Source organism: Hypanus sabinus, chromosome 4 (genome assembly GCF_030144855.1).
Source record: "Hypanus sabinus isolate sHypSab1 chromosome 4, sHypSab1.hap1, whole genome shotgun sequence".
In the NCBI taxonomy this organism is placed as follows: Eukaryota; Metazoa; Chordata; class Chondrichthyes; order Myliobatiformes; family Dasyatidae; genus Hypanus; species Hypanus sabinus.
In genome coordinates this window covers 116,138-137,373 of record NC_082709.1, presented here as the reverse complement: position 1 = coordinate 137,373, position 21,236 = coordinate 116,138, and the positions used below count along the sequence as shown (strand labels likewise).

Sequence of the window (21,236 nt, the reverse complement as noted above, 5' to 3'; positions counted from 1 at the left end):
GCAGTGAAAGAAGTGCATGGAGTAAAGCCAGATCTAACATGTAGAGAGGCTTTGAGGAAAGAGCAGCAGAATATAGGGTATAAAGGTAGTAAGGTAGAAGGGCTAAAGTGTGTGTACTTCAATGCAAGAAGCATCAGGAACAAAGGTGATGAACTGGGAGCTTGGATACATACATGGAATTATGATGTAGTGGCCATTACGGATACTTGGCTGGCACCAGGGCAGGAATGGATTCTCAATGTTCATGGATTTCAGTGCTTTAAAAGGGATGGGGGAGGGAGGGGAGGAGGGGTGGCATTACTGGTCAGGGATACTATTACAGCTGCAGAAAGAGTGGGTAATGTAGCAGGATCCTCTTTTGAGTCAGTATGGGTGGAAGTCAGGAACAGGAAGGGAGCAGTTACTCTACTGGAGGTATTCTATAGGCCACCTGGTAGCAGCAGAGATACCGAGGAGCAGATTGGGAGACAGATTTTGGAAAGGTGCAAAAATAACAGGGTTGTTATCATGGGTGACTTTAACTTCCCTAATATTGATTGGCACTTGATCAGTTCCAAGGGTTTAGATGGGGCAGAGTTTGCTAAGTGTGTCCAGGATGGATTCCTGTCACAGTATGTTGACAGGCCAACTAGGGGGAATGCCATACTAGATCTAGTATTAGGTAATGAACCGGATCAGGTCACAGATCTGTCAGTGGGTGAGCACCTGGGGGACAGTGATCACCACTCCCTGAGCTTCAGCATTATCATGGAAAAGGATAGAATCAGAGAGGACAGGAAAATTTTTAATTGGGGAAGGGCAAATTATGAGGCTATAAGGCTAGAACTTGCAGGTGTGAATTGGGATTAAGTTTTTGCAGGGAAATGTCCTATGGACATGTGATCGATGTTTAAGGATCTCTTGCAGGATGTTAGGGATAAATTTGTCCCGGTGAGGAAGATAAAGAATGGCAGGGTGAAGGAACCATGGGTGACAAGTGAAGTTGAAAATCTAGTCAGGTGGAAGAAGGCAGCATACACTAGGTTTAGGAAGCAAGGATTAGATGGGTCTATTGAGGAATATAGGGTAGCAAGAAAGGAACTTAAGAAGGGGCTGAGAAAAGCAAGAAGGGGACATGAGATGGCCTTGGTGAGTAGGGTAAAGGAAAACCCCAAGGCATTGTTCAATTATGTGAAGAACAAAAGGATGACAGGAGTGAAGGTAGGACCGTTTAGAGATAAAAGTGGGAAGATGTGCCTGGAGGCTGAGGAAGTGAGCGAGGTCCTCAATGAATACTTCTCTTCGGTATTCACCACTGAGAGGGAACTTGATGGTGAGGACAATATGAGTGAGGTTGATGTTCTGGAGCATGTTAATATTAAGGGAGAGGAGGCGTTGGAGTTGTTAAAATTCATTAGGATGGATAAGTCCCGGAGACCTGATGTTATATTCCCCAGGCTGCTCCACGAGGCAAGGGAAGAGATTGCTGAACTTATGGCTAGGATCTTTATATCCTCATTGTCCACGGGAATGGTACCAGAGGATTGGAGGGAGGCGAATGTTGTACCCTTGTTCAAAAAAGGTATAGACCAGGTAATTATAGACCAGTCAGCCTTACGTCTATGGTGGGAAAGCAGTTGGAAAAGATTCTTAGAGAAAGGATCTATGGGCAATTAGAGAATCATGGTCTGATCAGGGACAGTCAGCATGGCTTTGTGAAGGGCAGATCATGCCTAACAAGCCTGATGGAGTTCTTTGATGAGGTGACCAGGCATATAGATGAGGGTAGTGCAGTGGATGTCATCTACATGGATTTTAGTAAGGCATTTGACAAGGTTCCACATGGTAGGCTTATTCAGAAAGTCAGAAGACATGGGATCCAGGGAAGTTTGGCCAGGTGGATTCAGAATTGGCTTGCCTGCAGAAGGCAGAGGGTCGTGGTGGAGGGAGTAAATTCAGATTGGAGGGTTGTGACTAGTGGTGTCCCACAAGGATCTGTTCTGGGGCCTCTACTTATTGTGATTTTTATTAACAACCTGGATGTGGGGGTAGAAGGGTGGGTTGGCAAGTTTGCAGACGACACAAAGGTTGGTGGTGTTGTAGATAGTGTAGAGAATTGTCAAAGATGGCAGAGAGACATTGATAGGACGCAGAAGTGGGCTGAGAAGTGGCAGATGGAGTTCAACATGGAGAAGTGTGAGGTAGTACACTTTGGTACACTCTCCAAGGCAGAGTACAAAGTAAATGGCAGGATACTTGGTCGTGTGGAGGAGCAGAGGGATCTGGGGGTACATGTCCACTGATCCCTGAAAGTTGCCTCACAGGTAGACAGGGTAGTTAAGAAAGTTTACGGGGTGTTAGCTTTCATAAGTTGAGGGATAGAGTTTAAGAGACGCGACATAATGATGCAGCTCTATAAAACTCTAGTTAGGCCACACTTGGAGTACTGTGTCCAGTTCTGGTCGCCTCACTATAGGAAGGATGTGAAGGATTGGAAAGGGTACAGAGGAGATTCACCAGGATGCTGCGTGGTTTAGAGAGTATGGATTATGATCAGAGATTAAGGGAGCTAGGGCTTTACTCTTTGGAAAGGGGGAGGATGAGAGGAGACATGATAGAGGTGTACAAGATATTAAGAGGAATAGACAGTGGACAGCCAGCACCTCTTCCCCAGGGCACCACTGCTCAGTACAAGAGGACATGGCTTTAAGGTAAGGGGAAGAAAGTTCAAGGGGGATATTAGAGGAAGATTTTTCACTCAGAGACTGGTTGGTGCGTAGAACACACTGCCTGAGTCAGTGGTGGAGGCAGATACACTAGTGAAGTTTAAGAGATTACTAGACAGGTATATGGAGGAATTTAAGGTGGGGGGTTATATGGGAGGCAGGGTTTGAGGGTCGGTGGGCCTGTAATGTGCTGTACTATTCTATGTTCTATATTCAGTTCTTCTCTCATGCCTCTGCAATTCCCTTTACTCCACGGTAATTCCAATACATCTGGCTTTTGCATCTCCTTCTCAAACTCCAGGGTGAATTCAATCATATTATGATCATTTTCCCCTAAGGGTTGTTTTACTTTAAGCTTTCTAATCAATTCTAGTTCTTTGCATAACACCTAATACAGATTAGATGATATGGCAGGTATTTCTGGGAATAATGCAGAAGGTGCAGGATCAGTTCATTACAAAGAGGAAGAAAGATCCTAAGGGGAGTAAGGGGCGGCCGTGGCTGACGAGGGAAGTAAAGGGCAGTATAAAAATAAAAGAGAAGAAGTATAACATAGCAAAGATGAGCGGGAAACCGGAGGACTGGGAAGCTTTTAAAGAGCAACAGAAGATAACAAAAAAGGCAATGTGCCAAGAAAAAATGAGGTACGAAGGTAAACTAGCCAAGAATATAAAGGAGGATAGTAAAAGCTTCGTTACGTATGTGAATAGCAAAAAAATAGTTAAGACCAAAATTGGGCCATTGAAGACAGAAACGGGTGAATTTATTATGGGGAACAAGGAAATGGCAGATGAGTTGAACAGGTACTTTGGATCTGTCTTCACTAGGGAAGACACAAACAATCTCCCAGATGTAATAGTGGCCAAAGGAACTAGGGTAAAGGATGAACTGAAGGAAATTTATATTAGGCAAGAAACGGTGTTGGATAGACTGTTGAGTCTGAAGGCTGATAAGTCCCCGGAACCTGATGGTCTGCATCCCAGGGTACTTAAAGAGGTGCCTCTAGAAATCGTGGACCCATTGGTAATCATTTTCCAATGTTCTATAGATTCAGGAACAGTCCCTGCTGATTGGAGGGTGGCTAATGTTGTCCCACTTTTCAAGAAAGGAGGGAGAGAGAAAACAGGGAAATATAGACCGGTTAGCCTGATGTCAGTGGTGGGAAAGATGCTGGAGTCAATTATAAAAGAGGAAATTACAACACATTTGGATAGCAGTAGAAAGATCAGTCTGAGTCAGCATGGATTTATGAAGGGAAAATCATGCTTGACTAATCTTCTGGAGTTTTTTGAGGATGTAACTATGAAAATGGACAAGGGAGAGCCAGTGGATGTAGTGTACCTAGACTTCCAGAAAGCTTTTGATAAAGTCCCACATAGGAGATTAGTGGGCAAATTTAGGGCACATGGTATTAGGGGCAGAGTACTGACATGGATTGAAAATTAGCTGGCTGAGAGGAAACAAAGAGTAGTGATTAACGGGTCCCTTTCGGAATGGCAGGCTGTGACCAGTGGGGTACCGCAAGGTTCGGTGCTGGGACCGCAGCTGTTTACAATATACATTAATGATTTAGATGAAGGGATTAAAAGTAACATTAGCAAATTTGCCGATGACACAAAGCTGGGTGGCAGTGTGAAATGTCAGGAGGATGTTATGAGAATGCTGGTTGACATAGACAGGTTGGGTGAGTGGGCAAATGTATGGCAGATGCAGTTTAATGTGGATAAATGTGAGGTTATCCACTTTGGTGGCAAGAACAGGAAGGCAGATTACTATCTAAATGGAGTCAAGTTAGGAAAAGGGGAAGTACAACGAGATCTAGGTGTTCTTGTACATCAGTCAATGAAAGTAAGCATGCAGGTACAGCAGGCAGTGAAGAAAACTAATGGCATGCTGGCTTTTATAACAAGAGGAATTAAGTATAGGAATAAAGAGGTTCTTCTGCAGCTGTACAGGGCCTGGTGAGACCCCACCTGGAGTATTGTGTGCAGTTTTGGTCTCCAAATTTGAGGAAGGACATTCTTGCTATTGAGGGAGTACAGTGTAGGTTCACCAGGTTAATTCCCGGAATGGCGGGACTGTCATATGTTGAAAGATTGGAGCGACTGGGCTTGTATACAGTGGAATTTAGAAGGATAAGAGGGGATCTGATTGAAACATAAAAGATTATTAAGGGATTGGACACACTGGAGGCAGGAAGCATGTTCCCGCTGATGGGTGAGTCCAGAACTAGAAATGAATGCTAACATCGCATTTGCCTGCCTCACCACAGACTCAACCTGCAAATTAATGTTTAGAGAATCTTGCACAAGGACTCCCAAATCCCTTTGCACTTCAGATTTTTGCATTTTCTCTCCTTTGTGAAATAGTCAATCCTTTCATTTCTTCTACCAAAGTGCGTGACCATACACTTCTTAACCATATAACAATCACAGCATGGAAACAGGCCATCTTGGCCCTCCTAGTCCGTGCCGAACCCTTAATCTCACCTAGTCCCACCTAACCGCACTCAGCCCATAACCCTCCACTCCTTTCCTGTCCATATACCTATCCAATTTTACCTTAAATGACACAACTGAACTGGCCTCTACTACTTCTACAGGAAGCTCATTCCACTCAGCTATCACTCTCTGAGTAAAGAAATACCCCCTCGTGTTTCCCTTAAACTTCTGCCCCCTAACTCTCAAATCATGTCCTCTAGTTTGAATCTCCCCTACTCTCAATGGAAACAGCCTGTTCACGTCAACTCTATCTATCCCTCTCAAAATTTTAAATACCTCGATCAAATCCCCCCTCAACCTTCTACGCTCCAATGAATAGAGACCTAACTTGTTCAACCTTTCTCTGTAACTTAATTGCTGAAACCCAGGTAACATCCTAGTAAATCGTCTCTGCACTCTCTCTAATTTATTGATATCTTTCCTATAATTCGGTGACCAGAACTGCACACAATATTCCAAATTTGGCCTTACCAATGCCTTGTACAACTTTAGCATTACATCCCAACTTCTGTACTCAATGCTTTGATTTATAAAGGCCAGCGTTCCAAAAGCCCTCTTCACCACCCTATCTACATGAGACTCCACTTTCAGGGAACTATGCACAGTTATTCCTAGATCTCTCTGTTCCTCTGCATTCCTCAATGCCCTACCATTTACTCTGTATGTTCTATTTGGATTATTCCTGCCAAAATGTAGAACCTCACACTTCTCAGCATTAAACTCCATCTGCCAACGTTCAGCCCATTCTTCTAACCGGCATAAATCTCCCTGCAAGCTTTGAAAATCCACCTCATTATCCACAACACCTCCTACCTTAGTATCATCGGCATACTTACTAATCCAATTTACCACCCCATCATCCAGATCATTTATGTATATTACAAACAACATTGGGCCCAAAACAGATCCCTGAGGCACCCCGCTAGTCACTGGCCTCCATCCCGATAAACAATTATCCACCACTACTCTCTGGCATCTCCCATCTAGCCACTGTTGAATCCATTTTATTACTCCAGCATTAATACCTAAAGACTGAACCTTCTTAACTAACCTTCCATGTGGAACTTTGTCAAAGGCTTTGCTGAAGTCCATATAGACTACATCCACTGCCTTACCCTCGTCAACGTTCCTCGTAACTTCTTCAAAAAATTCAATAAGGCTTGTCAAACATGACCTTCCACGCACAAATCCATGCTGGCTACTTCTAATCAGATCCCGTCTATCCAGATAATTATAAATACTATCTCTAAGAATACTTTCCATTAATTTACCCACCACTGACATCAAACTGACAGGTCTATAATTGCTAGGCTTCCTTCTAGAACCCTTTTTAAACAATGGAACCACATGAGCAATACGCCAATCCTCCGGCACAATCCCCGTTTCTAATGACATATTAAAGATCTCCGTCAGAGCCCCTGCTATTTCTACACAAACTTCCCTCAAGGTCCTGGGGAATATCCTGTCAGGACCTGGAGATTTATCCACTTTTAAATTTCTTAAAAGCGCCAGTACCTCCACCTCTTTAATTGTCATAGGTTCCATAACTTCCTTACTTGTTTCCCACACCTTAGACAATTTACCTTATACCTTTAGTATTTAGTACTTCTTGATACAGGATTCTATCTTCCACTACTTTGCCTATTCGCCTATCTGTCTATGTCCTTCTGTAGCCTCCCTATTTCCTCAAAACTATCTGTCCCTTCACCTATCTTCATATCGCCTGCAAACTTTGAAACAAAGCCATCAATTCCATCATCCAAATCATTGACATGCAACATAAAAAGATACAGTCCCAACACAGACCCCTGTGAAACACCATTAGTCACCAGCAGCCAACCAGAAAAGGCTCCTTTTATTTCCACTCTTTCCCTTCTGCCAAACAGCCACTGCTTTATCCATGCTAGAACCTTTCCTGTAATATCATTGGCTTGCAGCATGTTAAGCAACCTTATGCATGGCACCTGTTTAAATACACAACATCAACTGATTCTCCTTTCTTTATCTTGCTTGTTATTTCTTCAAAAAATTCCAACAGATTTATCAGGCAAGATTTTCCCTCGAGGAAACCACACTGACTACAACCTATTTTCTCATATGCTTCCATATACCCCTGAGAATATGAAGAGGGTAAGGGGTACGTGTAGGAGGGGTGGGCGAGGGGTAAGTGTAGCAAAATATGTAGACAGGACCAGGGAGAGGATACGTCATTGGGGAAGTAGATAAAATAAAATGCCAGACAGCATGTGGCAACCACAAAGAAGAGGACCCTTACGACCACAAGACAATGTGTTCGGCAAAGTATTTTGAGCTATATACCTATTTTGAGTGTTTTGCTTGCATCCATACCCATTCCAAGTATTACACTTGCGTCTATGCTTATTCCAAGTATTTCACATGCTTAGCTATGCAACAGCCAATCAATTGATGAATTCGAATCGGTAACCATATTTGTGAATGTAGTAACCTGCTTTTGGGTATAAGTATGACCTTTGTAAACCGACAAGTTGGGAGTTGGCTACCTTACGCCCGAAGTGCATGGGGCTGCGAACTCCTCTCTGAATAAAAACCATTTCAGAGATAATTTCATGTCTCTGGTGTTTTTCCTCAACTGAGCAGGTTTATAATTTCAGGTTGACAATTTGATCATGAAATGATCACTCCCCAAACCACATCCTTAACAATTGACTCGAACTGACTCCTAACCACTGAGATCAAACTAACTGCCCTTTAACTTTCTTTCTTGCGCCTCTCTCCATTCTTGAAGAGTGGAGTGGCATTTGCAATTTTGCAGTCTACCAGAACCGTTCCAGAATCTAGTGATTCTTGAAAGATAATTACTAATGCCTCCACTGTCTCTTCAGTCACCTCTTTCAGAACCCTGGGGTGTATATCATCTGGTCCAGATGACTTATCTACCTTAAGACCATTCAGTTTCCTTAGTAATGGTAACTTCACACACTTCATGAACCTAGACACCTGGAAATTCCACCATACAGCTAGTGTCTTCCTCAGTGAAGACTGATGCAAAATACTTATTCAGTTCATCCGCCATTTTGTTGCCCCCATTACCTCCTCCCCAGCATCATTTTCCAGCTGTTTGATATCAACATTTGCCTGTCTTTTACACTTTATTTATACAAAGAAGCTTTTGGTATCCTCTTTAATATTATTAGCTAGCTTACTTTAGTAATCTATCTCTACCTTTTTAATGACCTTTTTAGTTGCCTTCTGTTGCTGTTTAAAAGCTTCCCAATCCCCTAACTTCCCACCAACTTTTGCTCTATGATATGCCCTCTTATAACCATATAACAATCACAGCACGGAAACAGGCCATCTCGGCCCTCCTAGTCCGTGCCGAACTCTTAATCTCACCTAGCCCCACCTACCCGCACTCAGCCCATAACCCTCCACTCCTTTCCTGTCCATATACCTATCCAATTTTACCTTAAATGACACAACTGAACTGGCCTCTACTACTTCTACAGGAAGCTCATTCCACACAGCTATCACTCTCTGAGTAAAGAAATACCCCCTCGTGTTTCCCTTAAACTTCTGCCCCTTAACTCTCAAATCATGTCCTCTAGTTTGAATCTCCCCTACTCTCAATGGAAACAGCCTATTCACGTCAACTCTATCTATCCCTCTCAAAATTTTAAATACCTCGATCAAATCCCCCCTCAACCTTCTACGCTCCAATGGATAGAGACCTAACTTGTTCAGCCTTTCTCTGTAACTTAAGTGCTGAAACCCAGGTAACATCCTAGTAAATCATCTCTACACTCTCTCTAATTTATTGATATCTTTCCTATAATTTGGTGACCAGAACTGTACACAATATTCCAAATTTGGCCTTACCAATGCCTTGTACAATTTTAACATTACATCCCAACTTCTGTACCCAATGCTCTGATTTATAAAGGCCAGCGTTCCAAAAGCCTTCTTCACCACCCTATCTACATGAGACTCCACTTTCAGGGAACTATGCACTGTTATTCCTAGATCTCTCTGTTCCACTGCATTCCTCAATGCCCTACCATTTACCCTGTATGTTCTATTTGGATTATTCCTGCCAAAATGTAGAACCTCACACTTCTCAGCATTAAACTCCATCTGCCAACGTTCAGCCCATTCTTCTAACCGGCATAAATCTCCCTGCAAGCTTTGAAAACCCACCTCATTATCCACAACACCTCCTACCTTAGTATCATCGGCATACTTACTAATCCAATTTACCACCCCATCATCCAGATCATTTATGTATATTACAAACAACATTGGGCCCAAAACGGATCCCTGAGGCACCCCGCTAGTCACTGGCCTCCATCCCGATAAACAATTATCCACCACTACTCTCTGGCATCTCCCATCTAGCCACTGTTGAATCCATTTTATTACTCTAGCATTAATACCTAATGACTGAACCTTCTTAACTAACCTTCCATGTGGAACTTTGTCAAAGGCCTTGCTGAAGTCCATATAGACTACATTTACTGCCTTACCCTCGTCAACATTCCTCGTAACTTCTTCAAAAATTTCAATAAGGTTTGTCAAACATGACCTTCCACGCACAAATCCATGCTGGCTACTCCTAATCAGATCCTGTCTATCCAGATAATTATAAATACTATCTCTAAGAATACTTTCCATTAATTTACCCACCACTGATGTCAAACTGACAGGTTTATAATAGCTAGGCTTCCTTCTAGAACCCTTTTTAAACAATAGAACCACATGAGCAATACGCCAAACCTCCGGCACAATCCCCGTTTCTAATGACATATTAAAGATCTCCGTCAGAGTTCCTGCTATCTCTACACAAACTTCCCTCAAGGTCCTGGGGAATATCCTGTCAGGACCCGGAGATTTATCCACTTTTAAATTTCTTAAAAGCGCCAGTACTTCCACCTCTTTAATTGTCATAGGTTCCATAACTTCCCTACTTGTTTCCCACACCTTACACAATTTAATATCCTTCTCCTTAGTGAATACCGAAGAGAAGAAATCATTCAAAATCTCTCCCATCTCCCTCGGCTCCACACATAGCTGACCACCCTGGTTCTCCAAGGGACCAATTTTATCCCTCACTATCCTCTTGCTTTTAATATAACTGTAGAAACCTTTCGGATTTACTTTCACCTTATTTGCCAAACCAACCTCGTATCTTCTTTTAGCTTTTCTAATCTCTTTCTTAAGATTCCTTTTACATTCTTTATACACCTCGAGCAATTCCTTTACTCCATGCTGCCTATATCTATTATAGACATCCCTCTTTTTCCGAACCAAGTTTCTAATATCCCTTGAAAACCATGGTGCTTTCAAACCTTTAACCTTTCCTTTCAACCTAACAGGAACATAAAGATTCTGTACCCTCATAATTTCACCCTTAAATGACCTCCATTTCTCTATTACATCCTTCCCATAAAACAACTTGACCCAATCTACTCTCTCTAAATCCCTTCGCATCTCCTCAAAGTTAGCCTTTCTCCAATCAAAAATCTCAACTCTAGGTCCAGTCCTGTCCTCCTCCATAATTATATTGAAGCTAATGCTATTGTGATCACTGGTCCCGAAATGCTCCCCAACACATACATCTGTCAGCTGACCTATCTCATTCCCTAACAGGAGATCCAACACTGCCCCATCTCTAGTCGGTACTTCTATGTATTGTTGCAAAAAACTATCCTGCACACATTTCACAAACTCTAAACCATCCAGCCCTTTTACAGAATGAGCTTCCCAATCTACGTGTGGAAAATTAAAATCTCCCACAATCACCACCTTGTGTTTACTACAAATATCTGCTATCTCCTTACACATTTGCTCTTCCAACTCACTGCAAGGAGAATCTCACCTGGTCCCTCAACACCAGCTCCATAGCAAAAAAAGCCCAGCAGTGTCTTTACTTTTTGCAAAGGCTGAGGAAGGTCCATCTCCCACCCCACCATCCTCATCACATTCTACAGGGGTTGTATTGAGAGCATCCTGAGCAGCTGCATCACTGACTGTATCTCGGGTCGCAAGACCCTGCAGCAGATAGTGAGGTCAGCTGAGAAGATCATCGGGATCTCTCTTCCTGCCATCACAGACATTTATACAACACGCTGCATCTGCAAAGCAAACAGCATTATGAAGGACCCCACGCACAAGTCATACAAACTCTTCTCCCTCCTGCCATCTGGGAAAAGGCACCGAAGCATTCGGGCTCTCATGACCAGACTATGTAACAGTTTCTTCTCCCAAGCCATCAGGCTCCTCAATACCCGGAGTCTGGATTGACACCAACTTACTGCCCTCTACTGTGCCTGTGGTCTTGTTTATTATTTATTGTAATGCCTGCACTGTTTTGTGCACTTTATGCAGTCCTGGGCGGGTCTGTCGTCTAGTGTAGTTTTTTCTGTGTTGTTTTTATGTAGTTCAGTCTAGTTTTTGTACTGTTTCATGTAACACCATGGTCCTGAAAATTGTCTAGTTTTACTGTGTACTGTACCAGCAGTTATGGTTGAAATGACAATAAAAAGTGACTTGACTTTGACTTTAATATTGGCTTTGACTTCCCTTGTTTACCATGGCTGTGTCACCTTGCCTTTTGAATATTTCTTCTTCTTTAGGATGTATCTATCCTGTGCCTTCCAAATTGCTTCCAGGAATGCCAGCCGTTGCTGCTCTGCTGTCATCCTTGCCAGTGTTCTTTTCCAATCAATTCCGGCCACTTCCTCTCTCACACCTCTGTGATTTCCTTTATTCCACTGTAATACTGATACATCTGACTCTAGCTGCTTCTTCTCAAGTTTCAGGGTGAATTCAGTTATGATCATTTTCTCCTTAGGGTTCTTTTACCTTAAGTTCACTAATTAATTCCGGTTCATTGCACAACACCGAATCCTGAATAGCTGATCCCCTAGAGTGCTCAACCACCAGCTGCTCTAAAAAGCCATCTCATAGGCCTTCTAGAAATTCTCCCTATTAGAATCCGGCACCAATCACCCTTTGCCCCCTTTTCCACCAATCACTTTGTGGACGGGGGGGGTGGGGGGTGAAAGGTGTGGTCAGTGTAATTAGAAAGTCTCGAGGAGCAGCCATGTAATATGTGCTCTTTGTAGCACAGTGAAACATAACCAGAACTTGGAATAATACTAATTGTCACAGGCAGACTGATCCATCACAATAGGAAGACAGGCAAAAGTGGCCCATTCTAATACAGACAGATAAATAGAGAATTTGATGATCACTCCAGATGCCTGATCTGTGCCCAGTTCAAAGATGAGGTTTTGTTCCTCCAACTTGTGTTGAACCTTGCTGTAATAGTTTGTTGTCAGAGATTACCAAAGGGCCTAAAATTATCTTATCTGAAATGTTGTCCTCCACCCATTAATGTCTTTTGTAAATCTTTTTACAGGTTAGAAATGGCAAAGGATCTTTGCATGGAAATATCAAAAGCAACAATGCATCAATTCTGCAGTGTCTGTTAGTTCACAAGCACTCAAATGCCACCGATCCTTGAATGTGCAGGAGATGTTTGAAAAGAGAGCATACCAGTCATGGCAAAGAAAACTGAAACAAGTGGTCAGTATAGGGGTGAGATTTGGATGAACCATCTGGACATAAACCTTGTAAATTGTCTTCAAGTTACTGAAAGAGTGACTAGATTGTTATATCAAAATTACTGTTGCTGATCCTTGGAGATGAAGGTGTATCTCATTCCAGCTGGAAAAGTGCTTTGTGTCTGAAATTAAATTTTCTATTGGAACTCAATGAAATCCACTGGAACTGGGATGCTGTGTGCACACAGCATTTGTGCACTGGAGATCAGTTATTCAACTGCAATAGTTATGCGAGGGATTCAACACATCTGCTACATCTGACACCTGATTTGATGAATTGCCTGAGAGTTGTTAGTAGTGAGACATCGTTCTCCTTCTTGCAGTGTGGGAAGGGATTCATTCTCTCAGCCAACCCACAGACACACTAGTGAGTTCACACTGGGGAAAGGCTATTCACTTGTTCTGTGTGTGGGAGGTGATCTACTCAGTCATCCAGCCTGAAGATAAATCAACAAGTTCACACCATAGAGATATAGTTCATTATTCTGACTGTGGGAAGTGATTCATTCTGCATTTTGAGCTAAATATATATTAGAAAATTCACAACAGTGAGAGGCAATTCACTTGCTCCATCTATGGGAAGAGTTTCACTCAGTCATTTGATCTGCAGACACGAGTCAATTTGGGAGAGGCCATTCACCTGCACAGATTGTGGAAAGGGATGCACCTAGTTATTTGACCTGTTGGAACACTAGTCAATTTACACTGGGGAGATGCGGTTCATCTGCTCAGATTGTGGGAAGGGATTCACTCAGTCATCCCACCTACTGACGCACCAGCGAGTTCACACTGGGGAAAGGCCGTTCACCTGCTCAGATTGTGGGATGGGATTTACTCAGTCTTTCCACTTGCTGAGACACAAGCAAATTCATACTGGGGAGAGACCATTCATCTGCTCAGACTGTGGGAAGGGATTCATTGGTTCATCTGATCTACTGATACACCAGTCAGTTCACACTGGGGAGAGACCATTCATCTGCTCAGATTGTCGGAAGGGATTTATTTGCTCATCTGACCTGCAAACACATCAGCGAGTTCACACTGGGGAGAGGCCATTCACCTGCTCAGACTGTGGGAAGAGATTCATACGTTCATCTGATCTATTGGTACACCAGTCAGTTCACACCGGGGAGAGACCATTCACCTGCTCTGAATGTGGGAAGAGATTCACTCGGTCATCTCAACTGAATGAACATCAGCGAGTTCACACTGGGGAGAGGCCATTTGCCTGCTCAGACTGTGGGAAGAGATTCACTCGGTCATCTCAACTGAAGGAACATCAGCGAGTTCACACTGGGGAGAGACCATTCACCTGCTCAGACTGTGGGAAGGGATTCACTCGGTCTTCTCAACTGAAGGTACATCAGCGAGTTCACACTGGGGAGTGGCCATTCAGCTGCTCTGAATGTGAGAAGAGATTCCTTTGTTTAACCAGTCTACAGAGACACCAGCATGTTCACACTGGGGAGAGGCCATTCATCTGCTCAGACTGTGGGAAGGGATTCATACGTTCATCTGATCTACTGACACACCAAGCAACTCACACTGTGGATAGGCCGTTCATCTGCTCTGAATGTGGGAAGGGATTTCCTCTGTTATCCCATCTGCAGAGACATCAGCGTGTTCACACTGGGAGAGAAAGGCCATTCATCTGCTCCGACTGTGGGAAAGGATTCATTCAGTCATCTCACCTACTGGCACATCAACGAGTTCATACTGGGGAGAGACCATTTGTCTGTTCAGCTTGTGGGAAGGGATTCACTCGATCATCTCACCTACAGACACACCAGCGAGTTCACACGGGAGAAAGGCCATTCATCTGCTCAGACTGTGGGAAAGGATTTCCTCGGTCATCTCAACTGAAGGTGCATCAACGAGTTCACACTGGGGAGAGACCATTCATCTGCTCTCAATGTGGGAAGGGATTCACTCAGTCATCCCATCTTGTGACGCACTACCGGGTTCATACTGGGGAAAAAGTTTAAATCAGCTGCATGCTAAATAAAATAATAATAGGGGAGGTTAAGAGAGATCAGAAGACAGTAACCAAAAACACAAACACAAAGGAAAACCACTTTTTATATATTTTTTTTGTAGATGGTTCTTCACCTGTACAGGATGGTGAAAGTAGAGCGAACTGTGGGATATATGTAAGGGTAAAATAACATAGTCGTAAAGATGGAAGCTCACATCAAGTATCTCATGGAGAATAATAGTTTTTAGGTCTAATTACTTAGGTAATGATGGCCATGGTAATATTGCAGTTGTGTGGGATCACACTTGTGAATATTGAGTGGAATAGTGATTCACTCAAGGTAAATCAATTGAGGCGATTACAGCCAAGTATTTTCCAATGGATACTTTGATAATTAATAACTGTGCACAAGAGAACATTGTACAGGGGGAAGTAGAGTGAAAAGTTGCACAATGTTGGCAAATATTGTGAGAATATCTGGATATCCTTGTTACCCACTAACACATGCTATTGTTATGAATGGTACCAGGAAAGACCACTGGTCTTGAAGAAATAACAAAGCAGAAACTTATAAACTGTGGTTTCAGTACTTAGAAACATAGAAAACCTAGAAAGCCAAACATGTTCTTATTTTTAAAAATTACATAGGGTTACCCACAGCCCTCTATTTTTGTAAGCTTCATGTACCTATCCAAGAGTCTATTAAAATACCCGTCATATCTGCCTCCACCACTACTTATGATCATTCTTTGTTGTCTATTTTGCCTGTGAAAAATTAGTCTTTTTAACAATATGCGTTGGCAAGACAAACTTATTATATAGTAATAGCAGCCACGAGTTATATCGAGGGATGGAAATAACGTCCTGTGGAAAGTCACAATACCACAATTGGGAATGTGACTTTTGACCTGGCCATTGGAAGACAAGCTTTGGATCAGCCAACAGATGACGCACTAATGAAGGAGAACCTCAAAATCCAATAAACTGATATCTGTGGGACAATGTTGTTACTGAGTTGCCACCAAACTGTCACTTGACTACAAACTGAACACGTGTTGTTTAGGAGGAAGGAAGATAATTCATCAATGGACTAAACCCACTAAAGTAATTGAAACATATGCTGGTAAGGCAAATTGATTGACTCTAGCTTTTGAAGTACCTTTTGGAATTGGGGAACAAATGATGAAATACATCCATGGGTGAAAATAGTATTTGCTGTAGTACAAATTTATGTACCCGATAATTGTATTGCTTAATGTATTATCAACATAGAAGACAGAAGGTTGAAATAATGCAAAAATTAGAGTATGACACATTTATGAAACAGCAGAGATGATTGTCAGTATAAAGTGTGTGAATTTAGTAAGTAAACATTAGCATTAGTATCAGAATCAGGTTTAGTATCACCAGCATATGTTGTTAATTGTGTTAACTTTGCAACAGCAGTACAATGTAATATGTAATAATAGAGAGAGAAAAACTGAATTACAAGAAATAGATATTGTTTAAATTGAGTAAGTACTGCAAAAGCTAAAAATAAAGAAGTACTGAGGTAGTGTTAATGTATTCAATGTCCATTAAGAAATTGGATCACAGAGGGGAAGAAGCTGTTCCTGAATTGTTGAGTGTGTGCCTTCACACTTCTGTACCTCCTACCTGATGGTAGCAATGAGAAGACTGCATGTCCTGTGTGGTGGGGATCCTTAGTGATGGACGATTGCCTTTTTGAGGCACCACACCTTGAAGGTGTCTGGAATACTATGGGGGCTAGTGCCTGTGATATAGCTGACTAATTTAACCACACTCTGCAGCTTACTTTGATCTTGTGCAGTAGTCACTCCCCCACCCCCATACCAGACAGTGATGCAGCCAGTTTGAATGCTTCCCATAGTACATCTGCAGAAATTTGATTGTTTTCTAGGTGACATACCAAATCTCCTCAAACTCCTAATGAAATATAGCCACTATCTTGCCTTCTTTATAGCTGCATCAACATGTTGGGCCCTCTAGAGATATTCACACCCAGGAACTTGAAATTGCTCACTCTCTCCACTTCTGATCCCTCTATGAGGACTGGTGTGTGTTCGCTTGTCTTCTCCCTTCTGAAGTCCACAGTTCTTTGGTCTTACTTATGTTGAGTACAAGATTATTGCTAGCTGGTCAATTTTGCTCCTGTATGCCCCCTCATCACCATCTGAGATTCTGCCAATACTGGTTGTGTACCATCAGCAAATTTATAGATGGCATTTGATCTATGTTAAGCCACACAGTCATGGGTGTTGAGAGAGTCGAGCAGCCGACTAAGCACACATCCCTGAGCTGCACCAGTGTTGACTGACAGTGAGGTGGATATGTTGTTTCCAATCCACACAAATTGTGGTTTTTAGTATAGGAAGTTGAGGATCCAGTTGGAGAATGAGGAATAGAGGGCCAGGTTCTGGAGCTTTTCAGTCAGAACCGTAGGAACGATGGTGTTATACGCTGAGCTGCAGTCAATAAACAGCATCCTGACAGAGATATTTTGTATTGTCCAGGTGATCCAAGGCCTCTTGGGGAGCCACCCACTGAGATAATTATTTATACAATGTAAGTGTTGCACATCTGCTGGGGTTCCAATAACAGTCCTGTGGGCAGTCAACAGAAGGAGAGTAGGATAATGATTCAGATATCTTTGCATCAAGCAGAAGGAAATGCGGGCCAGAAAGAATCCAGGAAAGGATTTGGCCATTTTGTGACACTCTCTGCTGCTGCTATTTTGTGAACCTTTTGATGAACTGATTCTTGCTCTGGGATAACTTAATTAGAGCAATTGAATGTGAACACAAGGTAGAAAGTCGAGAAGCAGGACCTCTCAGGTAGTAATTTCTGGATTGCTGCCTGTGCCACGTGCCAGTAAGGGTAGAAGCAGGATGATCTGGCAGGTAAATATGTGGCGGAGAAGCTGGAGCAGGGGGCAGGGCTTCAGTTTCTTGGATAATTCGGATCTCTTCTGGGAGATGTATGACCTGTTCAAAAGCGACAGGTTGCACCTGAACCCGAGGGGTCAAATATTCTCATGGGCAGGTTTGTTAGAGCTGTTGGGGAGGGTTTAATCTAACTTGGCAGTGGGGTGGGAACTGGAGTGAAGGAACTCAGGATAGGACAGATGGTAAAAAAGTAAAATAGAAACCTAGAAAACCTACAGCACAATATAGGCCCTTCATACCACAATTCTGTGCTGAACATGTACTTAATTTAGAAATTACCTAGGGTTATCCATAGTCCTCTATTTTCCTAAGCTCCATGTACCTATCCAGGAGTCTCTTAAAAGACCCTATTGTATCCGCCTCCACCACAGTCACCAGCAGCCAATTCCACACACTCACCACTCTCTGCGTTTTTTAAAAAAAAACTTTTCCCTGACATCCCCTCTGTACCTACTTCTAAGCACTTTAAAACTGTGCCCTCTCATGTTAGCCATTTCAGCACTGGGAAAAAGCCTCTGACTATCCACCCAATCAATGGCTCTCATCGTCTTATTCACCTCTATCAGGTCACCTCTCATCCTTCGTTACTCCAAGGAGAAAAGGCCACATTCACTCAACCTATTCTCATAAGGCATGCTCCCCTATCCAGCCAACATCCCTGTAAATCTCTGCACCCTTTCCATGCCTTCCACATCCTTCCTGTAGTGAGGCGACCAGAACTGAGCACAGTACTCCAAGTGGGGTCTGACCAGAGTCCTGAAAGCTGCAACATTACCTCTTGGCTCCTAAATTCAATTCCACAATTGATGAAGGCCAATACACCATACACCTTCCTTAACCACAGGGTCAACCTGCGCAGCGTCCTATGGACTTGGACCCCAAGATCCCTCTGATCCTTCACACTTTCAAGAGTCTTACCATTAATACTATATTCTGTCATCATATTTGACCTACCAAAATGAACCACTTCACACTTATCTGGGTTGAACTCCATCTGCCGCTTCTCAGCCCAGTTTTGCAACCTATCAATGTCCCACTGTAACCTCTGACAGCCATCCACCCTATCCACCCTATCCACAATACCACCAACCTTTGTGTCATCAACAAACTTACTAACCCATCCCTCCACTTGCTCATCGAAATCATTTATAAAATTCATGAAGAATAAGGGTCCCAGAACAGGTCCCTGACGCATTCCACTGGTGATTGACCTCCATGCAGAATATGACCCATCTACAACCACTCTTAGCCTTCTGTGGGCAAGCAAGTTCTGGATCCACAAAGCAATGTCTCCTTGGATCCTATGCCTCCTTACTTTCTCAATAAGCCTTGCATGGGGTACCTTATTAAATGCCTTGCTAAAATCCATATACAATACATCTACCACTCTTCATAAATGTGTTTAGTCACATCCTCAAAACATTCAATCAGGCTCGTGAGGCACAACCTGCCCATGACAAACCATGCTAACTATTCCTAATCATATTATACCTCTCCAAATGTTCTTAAATCCTGCCTCTCAGGATCTTCTCCATCAACTTACCAACCACTGAGGTAAGACTCACTGGTCTACAACTTCCTGGGCTATCTCTACTCACTTTCTTGAATAAAGGAACAACATCCGCAACCCTCCAATCCTCTGGAACCTCTCCCATCCCCATTGATGATGCAAAGATCATTGCCAGAGGCTCACCAATCTCCTCTCTCACCTCCCACAGTAGCCTGGGGTACATCTCATCTGGTCTCTGCGACTTATCCAACTTGATGCTTTCCAAAAGCTCCAGCACATCCTCTTTCTTAATATCTGCATGCTCAAGCTTCTCAGTCTACTGCAAGTCATCACTACAGTCACCAAGATCCTTTTCTGTAGTGAATACTGAAGTTAAGTATTCATTAAGTACCTCCACTATTTCCTCCGGTTCCATGCACACTTTCCCGCTGTCACACTTGATAGGTCCTATTCTTTCACATCTTATCCTCTTGCTCTTCACATGCTTGTAGAATGCCTTGGGGTTTTCCTTAATCCTGCCCGCCAAGGCCTTCTCGTGGCCCCTTCTGGCTCTCCTAATAATTTCTTTCTTAAGCTCCTTCCTATTAGCCTTATAATCTTCTAGATCTCTAACATTACCTAGCTCTCTGACCCTTTTGTAAGCTTTTCTTTTCTTCTTGACTAGATTTATTACAGCCTTTGTACACCACAGTTTCTGCACCCTACCATAACTTCCCTGTCTCATTGGAACATACCAATGCAGAACTTCATACAAATATTCCCTGAACATTTGCCACATTTCTCCCGTACTTTTTCTTGAGAACATCTGTTTCCAATTTAAGCTTCCAATTTCCTGCCTGATAGCCTCATAATTTCCCTTACTCCAATTAAATGCTTTTCTAACTTGTCACTTCCTATCGCTCTCCAATGCTATGGTAAAGGAGATAGAATAATGATCACTTTCTCCAAAATGTTATTACACTGAGAGATCCAACACCTGACCAGGTTCATTTCCGAATACCAAATCAAGTACAGCCTCTCATCTTTTAGGCTTATCTACATATTGTGTCAATAAACCTTCCTGCACACACTTAACAAACTCCACCCCATCTAAACCCTTTGCTCTAGGGAGATGCCGATTGATATTTGGGAAATTAAAATCTCCCATGACGACAACTCTTATTATTACACTTTTCCAGGATATGTTTCAGTATCTGCTCCTCGATACCCCTGTTACTATTGGGCGGCCTATAAGAAACATACAGTAAAGTTATTGATCCCTTCCTGTTCCTAATGTCCACCCACAGAGACTCACGTCAACAATCCCTCCATGGCATTCACCTTTTCTGCAACCGTGACACTATCTCTGATCAACAGTGCTTTGCCCCCACCTCTTTTGCCTCCCTCCCTGTCCTTTATGAAACATCTAAAACCCAGCACTTGAAGTAACCATTCTTGTCCCTAAGCCATCCAAGTCTCTGTAATGGCCACCACATCATAGCTCCAAGTACTGATCCACACTCGAAGCTCATCCGCTTTGTTCACAACACTCCTTGCGTTAAAATAGACACATCTCAAACCTTTGGTCTGAGTGCGTCCCTTCTCTATCACCTGCCTATCCTCCCTCTCGCATTGTCTACAAGCTTTCTCTATTTGTGAGCCAACCTCCTCTTCCCCAGTCTCTTCAGTTTGGTTCCCACTCCCCAACAATTCTAGATTTAACTCTCCCCAGTAGCCTTAGCAAACCTCCCCGCCAAGATATTGGGCCTCCTGGGATTCAAGTGCAACCCATCCTTTTTATACAGGTCACAACTGCCCCTAAAGAGATCCGAATGATCCGGAAATCTGAATCCCTGCCCCCTGCTCCAATCCCTCAGCCATGTATTTATTCTCCACCTCATTCTATTCCTATTGTCACTGTCGTGTGGCACAGGCAGTAATCTCAAAATTACTATCTTTGCAGTCCTGCTTCTCAACTTCCTTCCTAAGTCCCTGT

The 21,236-nt window shown here is 42.9% G+C and overlaps 1 protein-coding gene across 3 annotated transcripts in view; it reads left to right on the top strand.

The window, feature by feature from the left end:
• Positions 1–16,341, top strand: part of LOC132392432 (zinc finger protein 235-like) — a 29,460-nt gene extending 13,119 nt beyond the window's left edge. For all 3 annotated transcript variants that reach the window (XM_059966256.1, XM_059966258.1, XM_059966257.1), the window contains exon 2: positions 12,606–16,341. In XM_059966256.1, coding sequence (XP_059822239.1) covers positions 13,524–14,795 — 1,272 coding nt within the window. In that variant the 5' untranslated portion in view covers positions 12,606–13,523 and the 3' untranslated portion in view covers positions 14,796–16,341. The remainder of the gene's footprint in view (positions 1–12,605) is intronic.
• The last annotated feature ends 4,895 nt before the right edge of the window (positions 16,342–21,236 follow it).